The sequence below is a fragment of the Catharus ustulatus genome, chromosome 12, assembly GCF_009819885.2.
Source record: "Catharus ustulatus isolate bCatUst1 chromosome 12, bCatUst1.pri.v2, whole genome shotgun sequence".
In the NCBI taxonomy this organism is placed as follows: Eukaryota; Metazoa; Chordata; class Aves; order Passeriformes; family Turdidae; genus Catharus; species Catharus ustulatus.
In genome coordinates, this window is record NC_046232.1 from 10,514,372 (window position 1) to 10,542,082 (window position 27,711).

A 27,711-nucleotide genomic window follows, 5' to 3' on the forward strand; every position below is an offset into this window, starting at 1 on the left:
TAAACTCTCAGGTCATAAACAAATATGTATTTCTACTGTGGTTTGCTCCTAGGAACTCTCTGACCTTTTCAAAATCCAAAGCTTACATACCAAAAATAGAAACAAAAAAGGAGGTGGGAGAAGGAGGTGTGGGGAAGAACCACAAGATCCCAACAATGGTTCAAACAAAGGCAAAACTGATTTAATTACAGTAATTTCATGACTATAAGGCACGCCCTTTTGACTAAAACTTTCCCCCGAACCCAGAAGTGCGCCCTATAGTCCGGTGCGCCTTATCTGATGGACAAAGTTGCGAATTTTGCCGACTCCTGGGGGGTGCGCCTTATAGTGCAGTGCACCTTATGGTCCTGAAATTACTGTAAACCTCTCTATCCTCAGCACAAACACACAAAAAGCTATAAACTATTCCTTCTGCCAACTGGGGCAGAAAAGCAAAGTACTTTCTTTCATGAACATGTGAGTAAATCAATGTGAATAAATAAATGAAAAAGATGAAGAAGATTCTTTCAAGAATTGGACATCAGCCTTCTGGACCAAATTTTCACCAACACATGCACTACCAGTACTGTAAAACTCCATCCAAGGCATTCTGACAGTAACAGAGTAACAGAAGCCTTCTGTAAGTATTGGGGGAATTCTGACATACTGTATATTGAATATTCTTCAATTATAACTCAAGCCTTTGGGAATACTTCAAGTACCATTATTTTCCCAAAATGTAAATACTCTGCCCTCTGTCTGCTATTAATTTCTTTTTATTTTGTGATTTTCATCAATCATCAGTTAAATGAATTATGCTACAGCAGTCACATTAATCCTGTTCTGTAATTGGATATTGAAACACTAAAGCATTTAAAGTAATTTGTCATATAGTTAAAGATAAGATATAAAATGCAGTTGTCTAACTCATTTACAAGTGTTCTTTGATATAAGGCACTCGAAGTACAATGGTAAAACATTTTCTCTTCTGTTTTCAGGATGGCTTCACTACTAAGCAAATTCAGAATAAAATTTGCTGATATTAATATCATTTGTGATATCAATATAAAGCCCAACAAAGAGAGGTAAGAAGTATTACCAAAATCCACTATTTAGCAGCCAGTCTTTATCTAGAACTTATTTATTTCATATTAAAAATTCGAAACAAAACAAATAAACAAAATCCCACACCCCCCAACACAGAAAATAACACTGTCACTTCATTTTAATAATTTTATAATTACCAAGAACAAGAAAAAGGAAAGAACCTTTTAACAATCACAGCTTAAAGAGTCAAACCCATGTGTAATCTTTTTCTTTATGTTGTAAAGACTAATTAGACACCATACTTATGAGCCACAAAATTTAACAGACATTTTATGATGACTTCTCATATTTATTTCGGTTGCAATAGACTCCAGTCAGTCGCAGTTCTCCTGTAAACTTGCCATTGCTGTCAACGGAGCCTTCTGGGTTTTACATAAATTTGTAACATTTTTCTGATCAAACACAAGCATACTTCCTCTGTCCCATGAGGACAATATTATAATGCTCCCCTATCACTCAGATGTAATGAAGGCTTAATATTTTTTTAAATTAACTTTTCTACAGAATTAATGCTCTCAAGCAGAGATTAGGAAGTTCGTAAAAGAGTGCTCAAAAAGCACCACCTCCAACTGTGTTAGCTAAATTAAGAAAACAAACCAAACTTTAAGTCCTTGCTTTCATAGAGATATGTTCTGCTTGGGCAGACAAAAGTATATAGCAGGCTGTTCAGGGAGTAAGTAAACCTAAATTCCTCCTCTGAAAATGTGCCCACCTTGCTATATCCTCTTCCATCCCATCCCTTAATCCAACCAAAGCCTTTCCTCTGGGTTCAAGTGCAATCCCTGGTTAGGCTCTTAATCGTTCTGTGTCCTGTTTCCACACACACACAGAACTTTGGAAAAACAATATAGGATTCACCAGGGTTTCTAGGACCATTGGAGATTTTGACTGAAGAAATGCAACTGAAGAATATAAAGATTTTGTAACTAGATACCTAAAGTCTCCTTTTGGTGCCCTCTTGATCTCTCAAGTAATATTTTTAATCATATAAAGAACTGTGCAATACATATCTTGTTTGTCCTCCAGTACAATGCAGTGATTTTACATAAATAAAAGCTATCAAAAAGAATTAATATCTGGCATTGACATAAAAAACACACACATTTGCTGCATCAGCTCTATTTGAACTGAACAAGTGAGTTATATGCCAGACACACCACTGTATCTCTCTCTCAGCTGGCACCCCATCTATTTCATTAACAATAAGAAGATTATCTCTATTTCACATATTGAAACAGACAGTTAGGATGTTGGCAAACTCTGACAACTCAGCAACAGCAACACTAAATGCTGCATATCACAGCCTTTAACCCATCTCTTGGCTTCCTGGCCATACAGCCAAGGCCAGCCTGTGCCCAGTCTCCCACTTCACAGCAAGGCCTGTCAGCACCAAGTGCTCAGAGAAATTCACTCACATCCATACAAAAGAAACTCCCTGGGGTCTCTGTGGGATACCAGAAATTTTCAACAATGGGCAAGCAAGGAAGTAGAGAAGGACAATAAGGTTCTCCAGATGAAAACATTCAAAAGTTCAAGAAACAACTTGAAATTTAGAGATAAAATCTGAACACAATTCTGAGTCCACATATAGCAAAAAAATCTACTGTGTTTCCTTCAGCCCCTTTTCACAGGTAATTTGTATCACCTGTTTATCCATTGCATTAAAACCATCAGTAAAACCATATCAGTGAGGTTCTTGGTCCAGCTAGTGCTGAAACAATAATAAAATGTTCAGTATTTATGAGGAGACCCATTTTCATTGTTCGTATTAGTAACCAATATACTGCAGTTTGGAGTTACTGTAAAACTCATTTCAGTATTTTTGCTAGAACCAGGGCAATGCAGAAAATTCTCTGCTAAATGCAGTTTAATTATCCTCAAATAACCTTTTAATTATCCTCAAATAACCCAAACATACAGAAGTGGCACAGATATAACTGGGGGCACAATGTAGCAAAGAATAGTGAAAGATTTTGCCTGCTTTTCAGTTATAATTATTAGCAGTGAGGCCCGTCATACACAGTGACTGTGAAATAAGTTAGTGAGTTCATACCCTGCAGCAAGGCCTCCTTTGTAATTCCTGTTTCAGCTGGAAATTCTTTGAAGAGATGATTGAACCATATCGCCTCCATGAAAGCTGCAAAGATATAACAACTGCTGAGAAATTAAAGCGAGAGACTCCATGGAAAATTACAGATGCAGAGCTGGAAGCATTCAAGGAGAAGGTAAAGCCTCACCTACCTTTTTACATATGTACCTTTTCTTACCACCAGATGTTTGAAGTGATTAGTCAGAAAAAGTGAAATACCAGATATGACATTAGAAACATGACATGTACAAACCTGTGTGTGATATTTACAGATTGGATTTATATTGTAAACACTGCAGAGGTGTGTTTTGATTGCATTATTGAGCTCTCTCAGACCTTGGCATGTTTACACAGTATTTTCCAGACTGATGAGAACCTCAGCCCACATCAAAGCCAGCCAGATGAAAACCACCTCTGAACCAGAAGCCACACAGTTACTGTACTGAGCCTGAGCTAATTAGGTCTGCTGAGGTTTATTAAATGGCTCCACTGTTTTGGAGCTTGAATCTCTTAAAGGGTGCAGTTCCAAATATTCACTACTTTGGGCAATTTAGAACTGAATCCAGACACTTCAGCTAAGGCTAGAAATTTCTCCAAAGGCAGGGTGGAATACTTACCTCAATGGCAGAGGGAAGACTAAACCAGTTTACCATGCAGAAGCTCTGCTGCAGTTCAGAGGAACTTCTAGGCTGATGCTGGCTGATCCACTGGGTGAATTACAGCCCAGTCTGCTCTTTAAATTTGCTGGAAAAATTTCTTTTTACCAATGAACCACCAGGCTTCATCAGGCCACTGACAAAAGGATGCAAACTCTTTCACCCTTAAGAGGCAAGTTCTCCTATAACTCACAGAGAATTAATCTAGCAATTTTAGTTATGATTCCTGTGGAATTAACCTGAGTACATTGGGAGTTTAGTTATCTCCACTTTATGGTGCTGGTAACTTCCTCAGCAGAGCAAGGATTGTGACTCTGAGCTCTGAGCTGCCAGAAGTCACAGCCTGACATATCAACACAAGCAGAAATCAATGATGATTTAAGATAACACACTATAATACTGACTGCAGCAGCTGGGAAGCAGATTGACTGCTCACTGCATTACCCTCTTCATGCAGCTGATAAACAGCCTAAGGTTTAGTAGTCAGCTATGGGCAGAAAACCTTAGAATTATTCTCACCTTAATTTATCAAAAATTGAGAGTCAGAGCCCTTAAAACACCTCAGTATAAAAGACAACGGGAATATAATCACAGACACTTGTGTGCAGAAACAGTGAGGACACGACAGAAAAAAATGTGATTAAGCTTGGTCTTGTCTAGGTCACTAATTAAGGAACCAGAAAAATTCCTCAAAAGCTGAAAAGACTCAGCAATATGAAAATGCCAAATAATTCTATAAAGAACAGCAAAAAAAGTTTAGCTTACATATCTGGAAAGACATGCCCTTTTATCTTCAGAAGTAGGGCAGTTCTGGGAATTTTACAGAGGACATTAGAACACATTTTACAATTCAACAGAGAAAAACCTGGCAGCACAGATAAAGGGTGATGTTACAGGATGATTCTCATGAGGTAACAGCTGGCTAAATTATAGAGGTTTTTACCTATATAACATGTACAAGAACACTGAAATTTCTGCAGAGAAGGAAAATTTAAGGTCTGAATGGAGAAAAACCTGCTTTTTACTTTCTCCAGAGAAAGAAAAAATAATTCACAAAATCAGTTAAGATACATCTGTGTTACACAAACCTGCCCCAGTCTCTTGTTCCCCATGACTTGTGGTTAAGTTATAAAAATTTTGAGGGCTTGAGCTTGACCATAAGTTCAGTACAAAAATAACCTCTATCCCCAGGAAACCTTACACAGGGTGAATCATTGGAGTGGCCCTCATGTAACACTACTAACCAAAAAGTGTGGCTTAGCCTCATATTTTGCCATTGCTGAGACTCTGGACTCCAGAGCAGACCTGCCTTCCAGTGCTGCCAAAGCAACAGCAGAAAATCATGCAGGCAAGGGGGAGTGTAGAAGTCTGTAAGACACCAGAACTGAGGATCACTCACCTGATTATTTTCTTTTCCCTGTTGTGTTTTAATCAGAGTTACCGCCAAGTCCGTCTGAACGAACTCTTACAAGAGCATTCGAGAGCAGCCAACCTCATTGTCCTGTGAGTTGCAAGTTTTGATTCTAAGAATAATGTGCAATGGGATTCAGAACAAAAAATGAAACAGAAACCCTTGTGTTAATTCACTGAGCACAGAAGTAATCTTTTAAGTACCTTCTGGAGGACTTGCATCTGGACTGATGGTTCTCTGGGACTGCACTGAATATGAATCTTTCCTGGTGATGAAGCAATTGCATAAAGAAAAAAGAGGCTACCAATAAAATTACCCAAAAAAGGCACTTTCTAGAATAGATTTTTATTTACAGAGACATTTTTACACACAGCTTCAATAAATTAGCCTGCACTTGTGATACATAGATAAACTTTTACAGTTCTATTAATTCAGTCTCAAAAAAAAGGGGTGGCCACGTAATGCCTATCATAAATTGACCCATATTTTAGAACTCCCATCTCACAGTAACTGCAGATCAGAAAACAGGCTGGTGGACTATAAAACTGTGCATGTGTTGCATTTTTATCCTTTTTTAAAAATCATATTATGTGTGAGTTTTATGACTCCAAAAATATTCTTTGCCAGTTTAAGGCTACAATCAGTAGCAGTTCATGTCCAGTACAATCAGGCGAGCAAGGGTGTGCAAATTAAGGCCTTATCATATTAAAACAATCTTGTAGTCTAATTATATCAGAGCCCTATATGAACAGTGATGTTTTCTGCTTGGTATTTAATGAGAAGCCTAGGCTACCCCTGCCTTCATAATAATTTTATTTTTCCCTCTGCCCAAACAGGAGCCTCCCTGTGGCAAGAAAAGGAGCAGTGTCTGATTACCTGTACATGGCTTGGCTAGAAATTCTCTCCAAGAACCTTCCTCCAATCTTAATGGTCAGAGGGAACCACAAAAATGTACTGACTTTCTATTCTTAGAAAAACACCAGTGCCTGGAATATGCCTTGCTTGATTCCAACAGCTACATTTTTAATGGCAATGGTTCATCAAAAACACACTCATGTAATACAAATCTAAAACTTTAATAATTGACAGACTTTTTTTCAAAAATCCAAAGCAACACAGCAAAGTATTAGACAAAAAATGCAATTGGCCCCTGCTGGTGTTACACTCCAGTACAGGCAAAAGACAGAAAATCTAACTGTATGTCATATGAGACAGCAAATATTTTGAGCACACAAAAAAGTAATTCTGATCTTATAAGGTATTGAAAAAGTTTGTGATATTTATCCTAGAAAGCAAAAATTAACTGTGATAATACAGAAAGCATTAAATCTCTAAATAATTATTTCAAATTGCACTATCATAGTTGCTAATGAGCACACAGTAGGATTAAAATGAAATGCACCAATTTGTGAGACAAAAACCTGTATGGCATCCATCAGGTGTAAGTCATGAACTGATAGAATGCAAGTAGAGTATATGCAATGCTTTTGATTGCTATATTGCCAAATTAAGACCTATGCCTACAGCAGATGCTTTTACCTAAAATATTCTGCTCATTTAAATTAATTCAAACATTTCTAATTCAGTGACAAACAAAAAAACTAGATATATAAAAACATGGACTCTATTACAAGACTTGATAATGCATTTTCAAGCTCTGACATGCAATGGAATGTGTGATTGAAATATTTAAATGTGGTGAGTAAATTTCACAAAAAATTAGTAAAACACTAAATATTCTGACAATTTTTGCTATGAATGTTAGGGTTAATACAATCTGACATTATACATTTGGATAATATGTACAGTGATTTATGTGATTAGAGAACAACAAAAACTCATTAGCTGAGTTGAATGCCTTTTTTTGATTTATAGAAAAGATTCTCTCTTTTTTGACTTTCTAAATAATATTAATTATACACTAACTTAAAATAAAGGCAATTCATTAAGTTGTGTAATTTTTCTATTTTCTACTCTGCAATGTTATGGTACTTTATAATTTCAGCTGTCAAGAAAAGCTGCTTCTCTTTTTAATGGGTAAAGCTATATCCTATGTGTAAGCACTATTTAAATTAAAGACCATCAAGGAACATGGCTAATTTATTTTCTGTAGTCCTGCAACTCCTTTGCAGAGATCAACCAACATGTAAGCCTCATGAAAGCCAGGGAGCCCTGAATTTCACTAAATGTATATTTTAAAGCAGGCCTCAGTTTCTATCTTGCTTGAATTATTAGAATTTAACTTGTAGTACTCCATCTCCAAAAATGACAAATATTTAATATTCATATTTTTTCTGAGTTCAACAGCAGCAATTCAGCAGAACATGGTAATGAAGCCCAGTAATCCATGCTTTATTTTCTTCATCTATTAAAGGCAGGATATTAAATATTGATATTTTCTCATAATGTTCTTCCTTTGCTTCTTACACATTTACAATCAGGCTGAAGGATCATTTTACAACCTAACTGCATTACACAGAACTTTCCTCCATATACCAGACTTCCTGCACAATTCTGAGCAAACAAAAGTTCACATTCTGCACCTGCAAAACAAGATTATTCTCATTTTTCACACTGATGTCAGCAGTGATACTGGAGCTGGTTACATGCTGCCAGGTCCTTGCAGCTCCTTGTAGAATTGTAATGGTCACCATCCTCTCCACCTCTCTCACCCCACAGATACAATCTGAATGGCACCCAGCCAAAGCCAAGCTTTTGGGGAAGCTCCACTTAGGCTTTGTGTGTTTCTTATCACAATCTACACAAGGACCTGGAGGAATTATACACCTCTATTAAGCCCTTTAATTATGTACATGGCTGGGGATTGTTTCCTAAATACTCCCAAGTACTGTAATTCTCAATCTATAGGGAACATTGACCCAAACTTAGGTTCTGGGGGACCTAAGCAGATCCAAAAAGAGAATGAGCACAAAATGAACCATCACTGGCACTTTCAATACTACTCACACTTCTCTCTCACAAACACACTGCTGTGGGCATTGCAAAAATAAATCCCAAGAGATACCTTTCTAAAGAAATAGTTATCAAAAACTAAGTACTAACATACACACTTCTATAAAATTTCTTGCTTTCACTACAATAATTAGAAGATGTACCCACACAACAGTGTAATGGGATAAACTCAGGATGCAACAGCACTTAACTACCTGAAGGTATAATTTCCACAAATTCACAAGTAGTTTATATAAAGTATTTTCCTAGCAGCTTCTACCTCCTATTCCTCACCATGATTTCTGAATGTGTGTGGACCAATTTGGGAGAGTATACTAATTATGGACTATCTTAAATTGCAACTTAGATTGCAAAATTTTGTTAGTCCACCCACCTCATTTTGAGCTCTGTAAGAGACACTTCTTTATATAAGTTATGCATAAAACAAGTGCTGAATTTTAATCATCAAGTTAGTAACTAAACTCTAATTACATGTTTACATCTCTAGAAAAAATACAGCTCTACAGCAGCACATTTTTAGCTTATATCACACTACCAATTCCACAAGTTTATATAATTTAGGCTGGACTTGGTCAGCTACTACAAAAGCAAACATGGTAAAGTGACCAGGGACATTTAAGTGTGTAAATACCATCGCTATGAAGCAAGGACAAAGAATATTTTGAATTTTGTTCAAAAGCCTAGGCATCCTGCATAGCTAAGTTTGTGCCTAAGGGCCTGTTAAAATAATCCCCTATGGTTCCTCTCATCAGTGAATCTTACCTTTCCCTTCAAAGGTTAGTGGAGCTCCAAGAGGTATCACAGAAGGCATTTCACCATAGTTCAGAGATAACACTTTCCTTAAATCTTTTTACAACCACTGGAAAGTTGCCCATCTTGATCACATACCCCTAAAGCACAGGCCAGATTATGCTGTCCAGAACAGCATTCTACCAATGGGCCTTTCACTAGATTTTTCAGTCCCCAACAGAGATTCTGAGGAGATTATTTCTTTATTTTATTTTTAAATCAGTTGCCCAACAGTGCAAATAGAAAAGCTACCTAACCAAAAAGGCACTCCACTGTGAGGATAAACAACTGCAACTACACTGCAGAAAGCATGTTATCCTACTTCACACTCAAAGGAGTTTCCACTCAATCTTCATCATCACAAAGTATGAAGCTCCAGCCACCAGCATAGGAAACTTCATCATCTTAAGCCTCTGCAATTTTCCTTGTATCTTTGAAAAGTCCTACCAGAAGCTTTCCTGGCTAAGCAATACTAATCCTCAGAAAGCCTAGATATTTCTCTTTTTTTCTCTCTTTTTCTCTAATTCTATGTGGGATTTCACAACCTTTTTGGCAAAAACAGTTTCAGCAACTGATCAGCAGTTTACAAGCAAGACATCAACAGGTACCAGGAATCAGCACTGCAGTTGTATGTACGGGGCAAACAGCTACAAGCAGTCTTAGCTACTACTGACTCATTTAACCTCCCACAGCTACTTGTCACCTCCCCTCAGGCAGAGCTCCCTGACCAGGGAGCAAAGCTGGGGGAACAGAATGTGAGTAACCCTCAGTGCTTTCACCTTGAATTTCAGGGGTCTCCCTCAAACCTCTTCCTCAGGTGGTTTGGCTGTCACTGAACTTCAATTAAGAGTGGATCACTCCAAGATCCTGCTCTCTCTCCCTTGTTACCTCTCCAACTCTTGGTAGCAGAGCAAAAACCTTCAGTGCTGCAACTCTATGCTAAATGAGTTACTCATCCCTCAAGTTACAGATGAGGAAAGTCAAGGTTTAGCAAGTGTTGTGCTTCAGCAAAGGTCAGGCCACTGTTCAAACATCTGCTCATGCTGGTACCTAGGGCACAGCCCTTGGCAGCTGCGTAGGCCATGGAGACCATGTGGCCAGCATTGCTCACACTGGCCCTGGCTCCGCAAGGGAAAATGGAAACAAACAAATACAGCGAGTTGCAGCTCACATTCTCCACAAACAAGTGCAATAACCCACAGTCAAGCCATTGCTGGAATTTCATCAGAGGAAATTAAGTTTCAAACAAAATCAAACACATTGAGGCTGTCTGGAACTGAGTAAAAAGCAATGGCAAAATTCCACAACCCCCACACTGTACTGCAAACATACAATCAAAAATAGAGTTTCATTATAAACAGACAACATCAGAACAGCCTTTTTAAACTACAAACCTTAATCATTGTGAAAGAGACAGCTGTGCTAAGAACGAGATGGGAAGTTACCCTTTCAAAGCCATGGTTTTCTTCTAATAAAAATCCTCAATTTAACACTAAAACTTCAGTAAGGGAGAACATTGTAGCTATTACCCCTGAAAGAAGCTCTGTTTCCTTATGTGTACAAAAAAGCAGCCTCCACTCCTGCTCTCAGCACAGGCAGAAAGGCAGATGATTTCAGTTAATCCCAGTATTGTTTTCCAAAGTCAGGAGGAAATGCCCGCTGGAGAGCAGCACTTATCAGCGATCAGGAATGCAGGAAGGTTTAGTGACTATCTACAGAGCAAGCAACACATTCCCACAACTAAGGTAAACTTGGTTTTAGACTTTCAGCATAAGGCTGGGAGTGAGAGGGGATTTCCCCTTGTAAAGATCTGGGAAAAAAAGCAAGTGTCACTCAGCTGAGTCCTTTCTCCTTAATCGTATCTTTGGATGAGTTCTCCTCTCTATTATTAATGGGGTTAAAGGCTACCTCAAGCACAGTTTAGAACCCAGCCTGCCTCACCAAGCCTGGTCATTCATAAAATTGGTCATTTTCTACACTACAACGCAGGATGCAGTCATAAACTCTATAAAGTCCTGCTTATATAAATAAACATTTACAATATCTATTAGTTTGATACAACTTCAATTCCTATAAACTTCAATTTTTGGATAGCTTACATATGGCTTACAAAGCCATAAAATATTTTAAGTGTTTTTTTCACGTGGGTCTGTGTTACATACATATTCTCTTTCAAACACCGCATACTCTTTAGACTGAAAATAGGAATAAAATAGACTGAACAGGAATAAAAGAAAGCCCAAATTGGGACATTCTTAAAAATACCTTTCACAACTGAACTGCAATGTTTTGCAAAGGTTTCACTGCCATCTGGCTGCATTTAGTAAATGCAACATAGCAAGGAGACAATCACATGCACTTTGGAGTTTAAAACAAAAATTACAAAGACTAGTTGTTTGACAAAATCTAGACCAGCAAAAAGAATCCAAAAGTCTGCAGCAATTTCGCAGAGTCAAATACCTCCTTTAGCCTTACCAGGGACTGTTTTGAAACCATGAATCCAATGGACAGTCTTAAGCCCAGAGAAGAGCCATACAGGAAATGCAGGAAATTCCCTACTCCTAGGGATATAGCTATGTCCTGCAGAATATATCTATATAGCTACATATAGATAAATATGTAGACAGAAAGACTATACAGATATATGAAAAATAGGGGGGGAAATTACATCATAAATGGAATGGCAAGAGGGCAGAGAGTATTAAAGACAGTGAAATAAGAAGTCTTCTGCTCCACGACAGAGTAACAGGACAGGCCGAACTTTAACAGGTTTTCTCATCTAACGCATCGTCAAGAAGCGTTCTCCTTTCATAAGGCAAACGCTTCTGTCATGGCCTGACCATTTCTGAAGGAATCTCTTTCTGCCTCTACTCTGTGCAACATGCCGCAAGATCTACTTTAACAGCAGGATTAGACTGGATGTTCTCCGGAGGTCCCTCCCAGCCCCAAGCTCCCGGTGACTGTGTGACGACAGCGGCTGTTCGCAGGCCGCGGGGCACAGCCCGCTGTGCTCCGCCGCCCCGGCTGTGAGATGCAGGAACGAGAACAGGCCCCGCGGCTCCTCTGAGGGCGCCGTGACCTCCCGCGCCCCCCGCTCCAGCCCCGGCCCCGCCTGCCGTGCAGCCACAATCGCGTCCCCCGGCAACGCCGCGCGGCCTGCGGGGTCCGCCCGCCAGCCCGCGGCAGCACTGCAGCCGCGTCCCGAGGAGCGCCGCAGGCCGGGCTGCTGCCCGAGGGGCTGCCCCGGCAGGTAGAACCCGGGCACGGGGAGAACGGGGCTCCGGCGCCTCCGCCCGCGCCCCATGAGCCGTGCGGACCGCGGCGGGCAGCGCCGGGCGGGCGGTCCATGGCGCGCCTCCCACACGGCGGCGGCGGCACTATGCTGGCCCGGTCCCTCCGGTGGCTCCGGTCCCCCTGCGGGCGCTGTAAGGAGGGGTGGGGGAGCTGCGGAAGCACACGCTGCCCAGCCGGCAGCCCTAGAGGGCTCTGGGGGGAACAGACGCTCCCCAGCCGCCCCACGGGCCCGCTCTGCATCCCCCGGGGCCGCCCCCTACAACGCAGCGGCCTCGGTTTGGGGCGATGGGCGAGCCCCGCCTGCCGCACGGGGCGGGACCCTCCGTGAGGGAGTGGGGCACCCTAGAGGATCTGGACGAGGCCATTCTCACCGAGGGGGGAATGGGGTTGTTCGTAACGCGGAGAGGCCGCGGACGGGCCGGTTTTCCCCCCTGCTCCATCCCCCGTGGGTCGCGCTGGGTTTCGGCGGGGTTTTTGGCCGGCCGTTCCCAACAGTCTTTTCCCGTCCCTCAGCCATGCCCGCCTCTGAGGCCGTGCCCCAGCCGTCCCCCAGCAAGAGGCAGAAGGGCTCGGGGCCTGGGGAGGCCTCCACGCGGCTCCGCTTCACCAAGCTGTCCGAGAACGCCTTCGCCCCCTCCAGGGGCTCCGCGCGCTCTGCGGGCTATGATCTGTACAGGTGAGGGACGGTGAGGGCGCGGCACCGGGGGCGTGGAGCCCGCGCTCGTTTATTGCCCCTCTGGGCGGGACCTGGCGCGGGGCTCCGGCGGCTGAGAGGGCTCTTGTGGCCTCTTGCCGAGCTGAGCCCCCGGACAGTCTCGCTGGCCATGCAGGAGAGGAGGCCAGAGCTGGAGCTGACCGAGTTGTAGCTCCCTTGCTCCTCCATCCGTGACTGTTTTCGGGTATCTGTGGTCCAGCCATGTCACAGCACTGATCTCATCAGGCACAGATACAGACGTTGGCTAAAAGTCACACTTGACAGAGCATCCAGAATTGCTGTTGCTGCTCACATTGGTCAGGTTTCGTTCCTGTTGAAAGGAAACAGCGGTAGGGCACGTGGGCCCTCCTTGGCAGCTCTTGTGCTTCTCTGCTTTCCTCTTGGCTCCGGGATTGCTGCCCGCCAAAGGGCGTTGGAACAGTTTGATAGGGCTCCGAGCTGGAAACCACCTGGCTTGACAGACTTAGGTTCTGGTTTGTTTGAATTAATAATGGCCCTTGTTCAGTGGCTTTCACTGTGTTCATTCAGTGTACAGAATACCTGTAGTTGCACTTGTGGTTGTTAGTGTTTCTGTGATCAAGACACTAGTTTTGAACGAGTGAACTTTGCTGCCACCACTTCTGACTTACCTTTTGTATTATGTAGAATAACCAGCCTTTTTCTGACTTCTTTCCTGAATATTTGCTACACCACACTTTACCCTTTTTTCTGTGTATCGCTTTCACCTCACCAGGTTTGTTTTTGTTCCAGTGTTGCACTGTTGACCTGGAAAAATTCAGTTTTGTAGAAAACCTTTCAGTGCTTCCCAGTATTTAAAAAACAGTTCTTCATCAAGGTCAAGATATGACAAGTATTATCACCACTGCTTTTCATTAGGCCTCCAGTTGGGTAGCTTCAGCAAGTTCTTAAAATCTCTGTATTTCAGAGTTCCCAGGAGAATCATGTGAATCGTGAACTATCAGACTGCTCAGAAAAAATTCAATGTTGCCTAAAAGTTAACTTAATAGATTATTAACTTTGATTACAACTAGCTCATCTGCTGTAGAAAGCTTAATCAGACTGTATTATCCTTAAAGTTTCTGCTTTTGCACAAAAGAATGTACAACCATGTTCACCTAATGGTTACTTTAAAGTTAAACTTGTGGGTTTTGTCTATCTTATTAATTAAAAAAGCATTTCAAACTGGCAACTGCCAGGAGTATGATGTTCAAATGACACTTCTGGAATCTTAAACTAGCACCATCAGAATGGCAACATTTTCCCTTTTAGAATCTGCATTAAATTTTGCAAATCTGTAAATATTTGTTTAAATTTCATGGTATAAATTCCCAAGCAGATTAATTCTGGCTAATTTTGTGCCTTAAGTTACAGCAAAGAAACTTTACAAAATATTCTCTATAAACTGTTTCTTTCTTCAATGTAGTGCCTATGACTGCGTGATACCACCCATGGAAAAGGCTGTGGTAAAAACAGACATTCAAATAGCACTTCCTTCTGGATGCTATGGCCGAGTAGGTGAGTACACAGTTGTCAAAAAGCTGCAGAACAGGTTTGACACCATCTTCACATTTAGATTCCACCTGAAGCTTTCAGAATTAGTCTACACAAAAAAGAGATGCCATGTGACTCTGTGATTTACTAGATCTTGTAAAAGAATTTTCCTGTTACCTCTTGTCAGATACATTTGAGGTTTTGGTCTATGTCAAGTGACAAAAGGATGATCAGCAAAAATGCCTGTACTCTACATACAAATTTATAGGCTTCAAAGTAGTTCATTATTTCCCTGCAGTTTCAGAATTCAAATCACAAAGACTAACAGGTAATGGACACTCAGAAAATGCATCCCTGCATGTTTAAAAATTGACCCCAGAGTACCAGTGTAGTAGAATTTGATTCCCTATTGTGACGGAATAGTTGAGACAACCTGTACAATATATTCTGTTTATTTTGTGCATTCTCTATCTGAATTATGTATAAATTCTTAAAGTAAAAAAGCAGTAGCCACTCCAGTGGAAGAACATGATCAGAGTTAGCCATGTCCTTTAATGTAAAAGAACACATGCATTTCTCTTAGCCCAAAGAAAATTTTGAAGATCATACCATTTTTAGCTCCTCATCACAGTAGGCTAAGGTAAGTGAAAACCCAAATCCCCACACATAATTTATCAGTGTATAATACTGCTTAGGAAATTGCTTGCCAAATATTGCTTTCCTTCATAACTTAATTGACCTGATATTCTACTGAGATGATGCTGAACCAGTCTTAGTCACTGAAAATTAACCAAGATAAGATAGTCTTTGTCGGCTCCAGTTGCCTTCCTTGGACAAACCTACTCTGCAATTGCAGGTCAAATAAAGATACAGTTCATCACTTAAAGACTGCAATTTTATTGTAGCCTGTTGCAACTGTTATTCTGTTTAATATGTATGTAAACTCTTAGAGTAATTGCTGTAGTATGTTTATTTTTAAAAGACTGGAAACAATTGTCAATGCCAAGACTGTACAAGCATACTATATAACCTGTAAGTACTGTCTTTTTAAAGAAAAAAATCATAATACTTAAAAAAAATTTTTTTATAGCACCACGTTCTGGTTTAGCTGCAAAGCACTTCATAGATGTTGGAGGTAAGCTTTTTGTTCTTTTTGGTAAGACTTGGTAAATATTGATCACAGAAGTGCCTTAGTTTCACACTGTAATGTGCAAATAAATGATGGTTTCTTGGGTAGTCTAGCCAAAGGAGATGCCTGGGTAACACCTGAGAGAGACAGGTCATCACAATTATGTTAAAACAATTATAAAAGAGATTACTGATTTTTTAAAATAATAACTCTATCATCCTTCTGTAGGCGGTGCCTTAGAAGTTATTTTTTGGCTTAGGCATTAAAGATGACTTGCTGGTTTCTCCATTTTTTAACCAGCAAGTTAACTTGAGAATTGCATGTTTTTCTAAATTTTCAAAACTCAGGGGATACTCCCACTGTAACTAGCACCTTAATTAGGAAGCTGTTCAGAAATGCCATTGGATTAACCCAAAACATTACATAAGAGAGCTGTGTAAATACCTTTTCCACACTGGAACTACTGCAGAGATTGCATGGTAGCTATGGATCATATGCTACAATGATTCCTCCAAAAGCTGAAGGAACTACTTCAAAGAAGGTTTTTATTCTTAAATGCATTTTGTGGTTCAACATTAAAAGCTCAAGGTGCACTCATACTGCAGTTTTCTCTAGTATCAGTAGTCTCTAATGGTAGTTCTTTGTATGAGCTAGGGAATGTCTTAGAATAGCATTTAACTTTAGTATTTAAATTATTTCTGCAAGTAGACTGGAAAATACTTGGGACCACAGGGAGGCCCAAACTCATGTTTTCTACTGTAAATACATTTCCTCTGAGAAAAAAAACTCTAAAAAAGCAGAATATAATTATTTTAGTGTGCGCTGGTAGCTAATCTTCTGAACTATGTCATTAATACAGTCATACAAAATCCAAGAGTAAGCTAGCTTTAGAGTCTTGGTACTTGAATATAGCTGTATGAAAATCATTTCCTTACAGCTCTGATTCTGCTACCTTGCCAGAGGTACAGGATTTGGATCTGTGTAAATCCAAAGCTCTCAAATGAAATGTTACAGTTAAGAACAGATTTCTGCTTGACACTGAAAGAGCTGAAGTTAGCAGAACAAATGGAGCCTGAATTTGGTCCAGCTGTCTTGATTTTAGATAGGGTGTTACTACTAAAATTGGTAGTACAGTGGTGAAGCACTTCTTGACATGTGATGGTGTTTTTCAGTTCCTTTTGCAAGACTGATTAGCATTTTTAGATGTCTCAGTATTTGCATATATAGTTGTGCATCAGAAGTACAAAGGATAGCATTATGAGATACTGTAATCATTTATTAATCTAAACTTTACTCAATCTAGTTATCTCATACACTGACATTTACTAACTTGGTATGTCTTGAAATTCTTTCTCATGACAGCTGGTGTTATTGATGAGGATTACAGGGGAAATGTTGGTGTGGTACTGTTCAACTTTGGCAAGGAGACATTTGAAGGTAAGTGTTAAGCCTGGCAGATCCTATTGTCAGCCATCTGACTGGGAGTAAGAAACTAATTTTTTCTTTAAAAGTTTATGCAGAGGTAGAACTAGCTGGGAACATTTTTCTTCTCTCAGTTAACAAAAACATAGATACTTAATAATGTCCTGTCAAGGGAACATGAAAAGATTCTACTCATAGCAAATTAAGCAGCATCCAAAAAAACTGCCCCCAAAACCACTACACCACCACAAAAGGAAACCAAAACATCTCTACTTAGCTAAGTTTTAGATTCACCAGCTGTACTGAAATGCAACTTTGTGTTAATTTGTTTTACTACCTTTCTCTGAAAAAAAAAATTAGCTGAGCAGTATTTAATAAAAAACTTCTCCAGAATGCTGGGAAACATGAGTAACAAAGACAGGATTTTCCCTTTATCATGCTATCTTTCTTTACAAAAAGTCATTTTTAAGTTTCAGTGCTCAGTTACAAGATGTGTTTTTGTGGCCTCTTCTGCATCTTCACATCACAAATTGCTTATGGAAGTTCTGTGAGACAGATTGGTTACTAGTAAGAAACTCCGTTCTCCTTTTATCAGTTTGCCTTTTTTCTCCCAGATTCCTGGGTCTGGTTCAGAAAAGGAGCTACATTATTGATACAGCTGTCTCTCCATCTCTGCAGTACTTATGCATAATGAACTTAAAATGCCAGAGTATGGCAGCAGGAATGAATGGAAAGGTCTTGAGCTGGTACAGCTGCTGACATTCACCTTAGGAGGTCCAAACAAAAGTTTATCTTAATCTATATTTTTCTGGATCTGTTAACATCTGTTTTGCTGAGTTTCAAATAAATGTTTTCACTTTTACTATATTCTGGTAGTCTTGAAAAGAGATTGTTTAAAGTCTGTAATCATTGTTCACTTATTTGAAGAAACTGACAGTATTTTAACTTCTCTGCAGTTAAAAAAGGGGATAGAATTGCCCAGCTCATCTGTGAACGCATTTATTATCCTGAGCTAGAAGAAGTTGAAGTAAGTTACCAAAAGAAAATATTTCTGCTTTTTTCAATGATTATTAAAGATACTTGTATATAAGATGAAATTTATTATATAGATAAAAACTTTGCTAAAATTACTTTCAGTGGAAAAACTGTGTAGCAGCAGTGCTACCTGGATGAAAGTCTTGATTCTTTCAACATACTTGCTTGGATTTTTTTTCTTTTTTGGTAAGTATTCAAAGTTTTTGAGAAACAGTTCAGTGTATACTAGAAATGGTTGTCTCACAAGCATGTATTTAAGCTTGTACAAGAGATATTCTAAAGTGCCTCATTTTTTAGTTTCTTAATTGTAGCTCGTTACAGGTAAATGACAGACAATGTCTCTTGTATAGAAACAAAAGGCAAGTCAAGGCACTAAACCAGCTTATAATTTATGTCTTTCAGGCTCTGGATGATACAGAACGTGGTGAAGGTGGCTTTGGCTCTACTGGAAAGAACTGAAAATTACTTGAATACACTTTCTATTTTTTTTTGTTATAGTATTTCTAAATTTTCATCTGAATTAGAAGTAGGAGTTTTGGAGTACATGAAAATATTTCAAGTTTTATTGAAGCTTCTCTGTATCTGTCCTCCAATTAATTTGTCTGCATAATGAGGAAATGTGCATGACTGGCTTGTCTTACTAGTTGATCTGTTATTTTCTTTCCAGATGTTTGGGCCTCAGCAGTCAGAATGCATTGTTTATGTGGCAATTATACTGCAATAAATGAGAAAAATGACTTAATTATTTTATTTTACTCACCTAAACTGCAACAGCCAATTGTTCCCTTGCCAGTTTTTGTTATCAGAAAGCTATCTTCCACATGGCTCAGGATTTCATACTGAGCCTATTTCATACAGCATCAGTGACAGTATCAATAGGACTTCCCACTCTGACCCCTAAATCAGACAAAGATATTTAATATTGCATCCTCTACAGCCTGTCCAAATACTTGTGTTTCTGTTCAAATCTGAAGTTCAGACATTGATCCATAGTTGGTCTTCAAGTGGCCATTTTTTTCAGCTCTCTTATATTAGAAGAAAAAGCAATACAATGTTTGAGTTAAATAACACAACTCATCTGGAAATAACTTCTGTGTAGTAAATAAGAGCTATGAAATATGCTGTTGAAATATTTATTACAAACTTATTAATACGTTACTGTATGGAAGAAAAATTCTGAATTATTGAAGCAGTGCAAAATTTGGTTTTTTAAGCTCACTTTTGTCCAGTTAACAGAGAATTCTTTTGGAATCTGTCCTAAACCTGACTTAATAAGTATGCAGAATTTCTTAAATGATTCTCTAATTTTTAGATGAAAGAACATGCAGAGAAGAGAAGAAACAAAAAAGGGAAAAAAGTGACTATTTTTCTACTTTACATAAAAGAATTAGAAGGGCTCTGAAGTTGTCAAACACATTTTTCCTGCAGCTGTCTGTACTTTAAGATTTTCTTATCTGGAAGATCAGAGGTAGGAAATACTTGCTTTAAGTTTTAGCAGTGGAAGGTGTGCCCTTTGTAGGTTGATGTTCTTACTGCTCTTCTGCTTGGTAGTTGCAGCTCAGGATAGTCCTGTTGGTATTAGTTTCATGTTCTTGTCTAGGACTACTTTTAGTGAACACTACATTTTATACATTTTATCCTGCAAGGAGTTGGAAAATAAAGAGCAGTGTGACAATATTTAGATCCCTTCAGCCATGGGATAGGCGTTAAACTGGCTTGGCAGTGCTGAAACAAGAAGTAGATTAGATTCATCTTTGTCTAGGGTAGAGGCCTTTTCCTCTAAGTGCATGATATGCTGATCAGTCATTTTGCTGTTGGTTCTTACCCCTCATCACAACACTGCTTGCATCTGTACACCCAGACAGACCACCAGAAGCAGGCACACCCTGCAAAGGCCATTGCAAGCAAGGAGCACATCATACCAATGCAGTCTACATGAACATGGGAAAGCTGAGCTTGATACCAAGTTTCTTCAGTTCTGTTACTTGCCAAAAAGGAACTTAAAGGCTATTTAAAGGTGTTAAAATCTATAATCCTTCTGTGAAAATCTCTTTCCTCTTGCTGGACTGTAAGTCAAGATAAAGTTTTGCTGCAATTTTTAGTTTTCACCTCCTAGAGCAAAAACCCAGCAGGGGTTCTACTGATGCAAGCCATTTTTTAAAAAAGATGCTACAAGATGGCCTCAATTGGAACAGCAACCTACAAGGAACCTACTGATCTGATTTCCATTTTTGAAAAGAATGCTAATACTACAGATTCTGAGGTAAGAATTTGCTGGAATAAGCACAATCTCAGAAGCTATCTCAGTCCTATGAGGAAAAAAACAAATTGACATGCATTCCTGCTGTAGTTTGACAACATGAAAACAGTTTTATCTGTCATTACCAGAAAAGGCTCACTTATTTTGAAAATCAGTATGGTGGATTTCCTTTCCATTGTTTCTTAGTACTTCTCTAGAGAAGCGTGTCACGAGTTTTACATTGCTGCAAGGCCCTTCCCAGTAGGACCTTGGGAATGTTTATCTGAAAGGAGAAATGCTTTCAGGCTCATCTCTACACTGAGCTCTTCCCTGTACACCAAGCCATTGCACATGGGTAAGGAATTACCAGAATTCCTGTAGTGTTGGGGTTTGCTTTGCTTCAATAAAAGTAGCAAATCTACGAAAGACAAATACCACTACCCAGGCAACAACAATTACCAGTGTACTGAGAGTTCTTAGGTTGATACTGCTGCTGCAGATCAAGGCTTGCATTTGAAACTTTTTACTGGGACTGAGTAAAGGCTTCTTAAAACAGCATTTGCTACTCTATGATTCAAACCAAGCTATCTACATCTTTTTTATTTATAGTCCCACAATTTCATTTTCCTATAATATCTACGTTACAAAAGTATATTATCTTGCTATCTGGCAAGAGAGAGGGCACTGGGAAAGTCTTTTTCATTTCATTTTCACTTTATCTGAGACCTGTCCTACCTAGACTACCTAGTTGTAAATTAGTTTTGTAATTCAGTGATAAACTGCCTAAGTGTGTCGTAGAGTGCATATGCTTCAGCTCAAGAAAGTAACTTCAGAAGTTACCCAACAATGTGCACAGGGCTTCTGTGCAGACAGATAAATGTGTCTGCCACTGGGGTGTGATCCCCAGGGCTCACTGTGAGTATGAAACTGAAGAGATATAAAGTGATTTCCAAAGTAACAAAATGAAAATCCCTCTAAATAAAAATTACATTGTGCTGTTCTCCACTATCACTGGCCAGATCCAGGCAAAGCTCTCTTTACTTCAACTACTCTCATCTGCAAGAGGAACTAACTAAAGCTTGAAGAACAATATTGTGGAACATCCTCTGTGTAAATTAAACATGAATCTTATAAATGAAAAGTGATTTGTTGGGAATTCTTATCCACAGCAGAAAAGAGCATTTTCCTGTGAGGTAAGGAAAAGGACATTACTAACAATCTGCTTCCCTTTTCTTTAGAAATGGCTTTGACTTGTTACAGGAAGAGAGAAAATCTAGCCTTCCACCCCAGGTGAATTTGGAAGGAAATTGAGATGCTTGGCCCCAGAGTCACCATCATGGTTTGAGTTCTACTCTGAGATCTGAGAGGGCTCTGGTTTTTTATTTGCTCTGCAATGTTTGTGATAATCTCTGTGCCTATAGAAAGACAGAGGATCATAAGCCCATGAGGGTTTTGAAGAAACTTGGGATTTCTATACAATTCCTACCACTCAAACTCTCCACTTTTGGACAAAAATCTTAAGAATTATGACAGTAATACCGCTGCTACCATTGATCTTTAGTTCTTTCTTTCCCACAGACTGCTAACCTGGTGTTTAGTAGTTGAGAATTTAGGCAGAGTTTCCTCAGCTCCTGTTATATTACTTTATGGCATTTTAGGAATTTTTTTTATCTATTTAGTGTTTTCTAGTTCAGCCACTAGATGGCACTTAAAGTTTGCTTTCTTTTCCACTTCTTTTTCAGAGGTATTTTTCAAAGCTCTGTTCATCTATAATTAAGAGTTGATGACTCCCACTGGGACTATGTTGGTGGAAAGCAAGATGCAGCAATATTTGAGTGAAAGCAGGCAAAAGTATAACCATTAAAGGAGGAACAATGACTATAATTTAAATAAGATTTGGGTGGTTGCAGTGTTTGCATAATCCCTCCTGGCATGCGAGAGCAGTAGAGAAGCCTGTGGCTTTTCTCTCCTGCTGCGTTTCAACAAAAATGGAAAATTGTAATGAACAGCAACATTTTTCCTATCTTTCGTACTCACTGTGTTCTTGCTCTTTCTTCCTCCATTCCTTTAAGTGGAATGCTGTCTACTTAAGGATTGCATTGTAATGAAAGTAATGTATAGCCTGGTAAACTCTGCATTGGACTTTCCAAATCAGATGCATCTGGCTGCAAGTTCGGGATATAAATTAAAACTTATTTAATGCATGTTAACTCAGTAAGGGTGGGTGATATATAGTAACCTGAATTATGTAAGTTAAGGTTCCCTAGTTTCTGTATTGGTTGCTACTCCTGTAATTACACAGTTTGGAGCTCTTGCATTTGTCCATTTGTCTTCCTCTTCACCTTCAATTTTTTGTTGTCTTTTTTTTGTTTTGTTTGGGTTTTTTTGTTAAATAACTATCATTCTATTTTGGCTTCAAGATGGTTAAGTGAGTTTTGGTATTAAGTAAACTTCTATGACCCTGCCTATTTCCTGTCCTGTCAAACCTTTCCTTGTAAGAATAACAGTGTCCTTTTATTTGGTGGAGTGTAGCATGATGTTTTTGGCAGGCCCAGCATTTTTGACTTGCATAAATTTGTGACCTCAAGTGCAAGAAAAATGAATGCTTGCTTCAGTACCTCATGGTTTCTGCCTAAAAAGAAAAGTGTCCACATCACTAACCATTACAATTTCTGAAGGAAAATTATCAGCACACTTATTCCACCTGATTGCACATGACTGCACTTCCAAAGAAAAGAACCAGAAATAAAATAAGTATTTTGCACCTAGTTATGTAAGTTACCAAAAGCCTGAAAATATAGGGCAGACTGTACTGCCTTACTGGTTTCTAGAATTGGCACACATGGCACTTCCCTCACTAACAGCTATTTGGCAGTCTCTACCTCAGTAAGGATGTGATTCTGCAAAGTGTAAATTCGGGTCTGCTGCTGGGCAAAGAATGTCATTGCATGGCTAAAGGTTGCAGATGAAGTGAATTTACGTAATTATTTTCCTAAACTTTGCCTCCATTAACTGTGTGGTTATTTAGCTCTTTACCACTGAAGTGATGCTTTTCCCCTACTCAGAACACAGCAAGAAAGCCTTTTACCCTGCCAAGTCTGAAAAACTGACAGATTAATTTTATAATTTGAGAGCTCTCATCCAGAAAGTAACTGCTGTATTTTAACATGTAAAATATGTTTAAACGAACACATGTGAGCTGTGTGTGCCTACTTGTTTTCCGTTGCATTTTGATGGGTATTTTCATTGTCACAAAAATTTTATTTTAACCTTCAGCATTTTAGAGAACATTTGTATTGTATAATTTGTAACAAATAAGAGTTTTGTCTCAATCAATACTGCTCATAGCCTTGAACTGAAGAGAGTTATCTTTTGTCTACTATTGATTGTAGCAAAGGAATTCGCTTGCTTTCATTTCGCAAAAGGAAAAAGGAAAAACAAACAGACATGAATGTAGCATCTTTGGCCAGATTCTTTTAACATGAGTATTTTTGTGGTTTATGAGTTCCTATTCTGAAAGGTTGTCTCCAAGACAAAATAACTATGTGTCCTAGTTGGAAGGAAACATCTTTCCTTTGCAGCTGAACTAATTGTGCCATGTCTGGCAAGCCCCGTAGTTATCCAGTGCTGTCTTGCTAACACACCTCAGTCCTGATAACAACCTTCCCACCTGCTTAGCTTACACTCTGCTCACTGCCAAATTCCAGAGACCCTTCCTTAGGGTGCAGGACAGCATCAAGGAATTCCACTTGTCAGGTTTTCACAGCAGCAAACACAAAAACACCAGTCTCACTATCCTATGCTCCCACACAGGAGTTACTGCTGGCAGCAAGCCAAGCTGATCAGCATTACAGGTGATTCAAGCCATTGAAATTCTGCAAGAGTATTTCTCTTCATCCTATCTATGATGCTGTATCTTAGCAACATATATAGGCTAGAGCAGTCAAAGAAAAGGAGGTCTTTTGTTAGGGGAGAAAGTGTGGTATTTCAGTCCTGTTCTTACCTTTCTTCTCAACTTGCATTTAAGTTATTAGTAACGTGAGAAAACTGAAAAAGGAGCTGTGACAATAACAGGAAATCATGGATTCTGCAACAGACAACTCATTGCTCTCCCTGGACATGTAGAGGAGGTGACTGAGAGCTCCATTCATCTTCGTGAGGGTTATTTTATTTGGGATGGGATTTTTTGTCTGGTTAGTTGGGCTTTAGTACTAATCATGTCAATTAAGCTACTAAATGTTCTCCAGCAAAAACTGGATAAAACTCACTGCTTGGAAGGATGCTGCCAGATGGAAAGCCAAAGTGCTGCACCAGGAAGGCAACAAGGTACTGGGTATTTTTTATCAAAAATCTTTCCTTAATGTACACTTTGTTATCGGTTTCTAGCCAAGAAAAGCTTTAAGAGTGGCTTTAAAGAGGCCCTCATCTTTCTGGAAGCCTCACAGATGTGTCCCACCCTAGGTCACCTGCAAAGAGCCCCCAGACTGCTGTTCATAACTTTCCCAAGTGGCAGCTGAGTAAAACTAATAGTCAAAACAGGCAAGCTTTCACTATTGTATCTTGAGCAGGCTAGAGGTCTGCTGAGTGGGAGAAAGAAGCCTCTGTTTGCATTTACTTTTTACTTGGATGACCTTTGAGATGCTTAGCATTTATGGGACAGCCTGGACTAAACAGAAAAACAGCTCAGGCACTTCCAGGTAGTTTGGATCCTGCAACAGGACTTTTAATTTTTTTAATCTGTCTGTTCCTGGCCAGCTGCTTGCCAACAGAACCTGCCTATTTATTTTTACATCATTATTTTCTGCTAATAAAGTTGATTTTAAAACTTTGAGAACCTAAACTAATAACAATTATAACAAATTGGATTCTACTTCTGTCCCCCTCCTCCTGAAGTTTGCTATTCAAATGTACAGAGCTAATGTCCAAGGCATGGCTGGATATTTATTACACCATGCAAATGATCATTGATTCCAGGGCTGCATACAAGCTAAATGAAAAATTATTACTCATTTGCAATTATTCCAGGAAATCTTGAGTAGCTGCCAAAATAATAGAACAGCTGGATGAGAAAAGGGATAGGATCGGTTTAAGCTGGCACTCAGGCTAAAGAAACTCATGCAGTGTCACAGCCATGGGTGTCTGGAAGACTCAGCTTTACCCCACTGTGGAGCTGGTGCACAACAACGTGCATTGTTACGTGCTAACAACATCTGCCCAGAAAATTAGTTTCTCCTGCAGTCTTCACTGGAGAACACCAAGTGCCTCTAGAGCCCCAGATCAGCAGAAACAGCAGCACATCAAAATCACAATTATGATAGGCTTGTTAATCAGACACTGTTTACACTAACCCAGTTTAGAAATTATATAAGTGGAGTTTATTACAAATACTGCACAAATGGAGTAGATGTGGAGAAAGCTTAGGCTTAAGTCATATCTTACGATGTCTTAGGATCTCCCTGGATAAATCCTTTTCTCCTCATGCCTTTGCTCATTGATCTCTACCTTCTGGAAACAGCTTTGATCTGCAGGTGTGCTATCAGGCAACGCTAGGAGTGATTAAATAGCAGGTTGAAAAGCTCATGTGAAACTTGCTCACTTCTAATGAACAATAGAGAAATACTTTGAGCCGTATTTAACTGGTACTAAAGAAAAGCGCTTATAAGTTAGGCATTAGAATCGAAATTACACCTAAGATCAAAGCTCCTGGCTTAGCACTATAAAGCACATGCCAATAGTCCGGGGAAAACTCTTTTCTTAAACTCCATCATAGGTCTATTAAGTTGCCTCTTCTGCTGATAAAGTGCATTCCATGGTCTCACTGGTCTGTGCATATTCCCAAAGTCTGGTGCTGTTGCTGGCAAAGCTTTATTATATAGAGCCCTGTGCAAATGCTAAACAAAAGAAAACAACATTGAATTGCTAACAAAGACATGTTTGGTATTCAGATTTCCCCCCTTTCCCATAGCCAAAGTGGCAGTGAGACAAAGGCTTCCTCTGAATCCTTGCTCATTGTGTGAAGCACAATTCAAACAATCACCAAATGGTATTAATCATGGCCTTCCGTAGCTCTATAATATCTTTCAAGTTATCCTGCATGCTAAATATGATTTTCAGCAGCTGAGAACTGTGAAACCAATACAGCCCTCATCAGAATGTTAAGGGTATTGGCATTGCTTTAAAACTATCTCCATCCTCAATTAAACAGTTTCTATGCGCAGTCTTCAAGAAAAGTGAGAGGATTGCATGTTTGAATAGCTATGGAAGTGTTTCATTCCTTCTGAAAAAATATTTGGGTTCATGTTTGTTAATGCCCAATACTCAAGATCAAAAAGAAAATTCATATATTTGGCCAGAATCATTGCTTGCAAGAGATCAAGATGCCAGAAAGTTATACTTGATCAACAGTAGGTGCCCAATGAATTTGAATGAAAACATTTGGAAGTGTTAAATCAATAGCTGTCAAGATTCCTCTATCTATAAATGCAGTTGGTTTTAGTAAACATGTGTTGAGTGGTTTTAAGTCACCTAAGGAAAATATGTTGGAATTATGGGGTTTTTATGTGTTTCTGGGACATGAGCTCAAAAACTGCCAAAGAACTTTGGCACAATTAAAAGGAATGAGAGTCAGACAGACACTTCAAACACTAGTCAGGGTAAATTTTGAATGTTTGCCAAGTGAAATGCAATTGATCAGGGTCTCTGCACTATTTACTACTGAGAGATGACAAAAATCTGTCTAAGGAATAATTACCAAAGGAGACAGCTGTGGGGTGGGACACAGCATTGGCCTCATATGATCTGCATACAAGAAGTCATTAATATAGAATTACATCTGTGATACAGTATAGTCATAAGACTGAGGGACCTTCTCTCAGAGCTCCTTTTTTCCATCAAAATGAAACATAGAATGCTTCTATTATTCTGGAGGCTCAAAGTTATTCCTAAGGGCAATGACCTATGTCATATTCTCCCCAGGGATGCTGTGGAAACCCCTCTGGCTTGATGCAGACAAAGAAAGGAAAAACACAGCACACACAACAGCCCAGCACTGGCTGGTAGGTTGAGTAGATGACCTGGTCTTTTCCATCTGTAATTTTCTTCTGTGGCTTTGGTACTGAAGGCCCTGTGGACATCCACGGTGCTCTTACTTTCCTGGAAACCTTAATAAAGGTCTGGTTTGGAACTCAGAAATACAACTAATACCACTGAGCAAATTATTCTATTATGAATTCTAGGGGTGAGAGGCAACAAGAATGGCAGTGGGAACATGCCCCATGCTAGTTGGGTTTATTCTGGCCTTTAATACCAGGATCCCCTGAAACACTTGCATCAATACATTCTAATTGCAGTGGTTGTCAGCATGCTGCTTACTTCAATGCAGA

At 39.4% G+C, this 27,711-nt stretch overlaps 2 protein-coding genes across 4 annotated transcripts in view; both read left to right on the forward strand.

Moving 5' to 3' along the window:
* Positions 1–11,574, forward strand: part of SLC12A1 (solute carrier family 12 member 1) — a 51,230-nt gene extending 39,656 nt beyond the window's left edge. For both annotated transcript variants that reach the window (XM_033070664.1, XM_033070665.1), the window contains exons 23-26: positions 978–1,064; positions 3,176–3,311; positions 5,267–5,334; positions 6,079–11,574. In XM_033070664.1, coding sequence (XP_032926555.1) covers positions 978–1,064; positions 3,176–3,311; positions 5,267–5,334; positions 6,079–6,214 — 427 coding nt within the window. In that variant the 3' untranslated portion in view covers positions 6,215–11,574. The remainder of the gene's footprint in view (positions 1–977; positions 1,065–3,175; positions 3,312–5,266; positions 5,335–6,078) is intronic.
* Positions 11,575–12,152: 578 nt separating this feature from the next.
* DUT (deoxyuridine triphosphatase) lies at positions 12,153–18,825 on the forward strand. Of its 2 annotated transcripts, none has more exons than XM_033070189.2 (7): positions 12,153–12,254; positions 12,812–12,974; positions 14,437–14,528; positions 15,595–15,639; positions 16,996–17,070; positions 18,012–18,082; positions 18,493–18,825. In XM_033070189.2, the coding sequence occupies exons 2-7, from the start codon at positions 12,814–12,816 to the stop codon at positions 18,547–18,549; spliced, it is 501 nt and encodes a 166-aa protein (XP_032926080.1). In that variant the 5' UTR covers positions 12,153–12,254; positions 12,812–12,813; the 3' UTR covers positions 18,550–18,825. The 2 variants fall into 2 exon arrangements, with proteins under 2 accessions (XP_032926080.1, XP_032926081.1); XM_033070190.2 differs by having other exon boundaries at positions 12,211–12,429.
* The last annotated feature ends 8,886 nt before the right edge of the window (positions 18,826–27,711 follow it).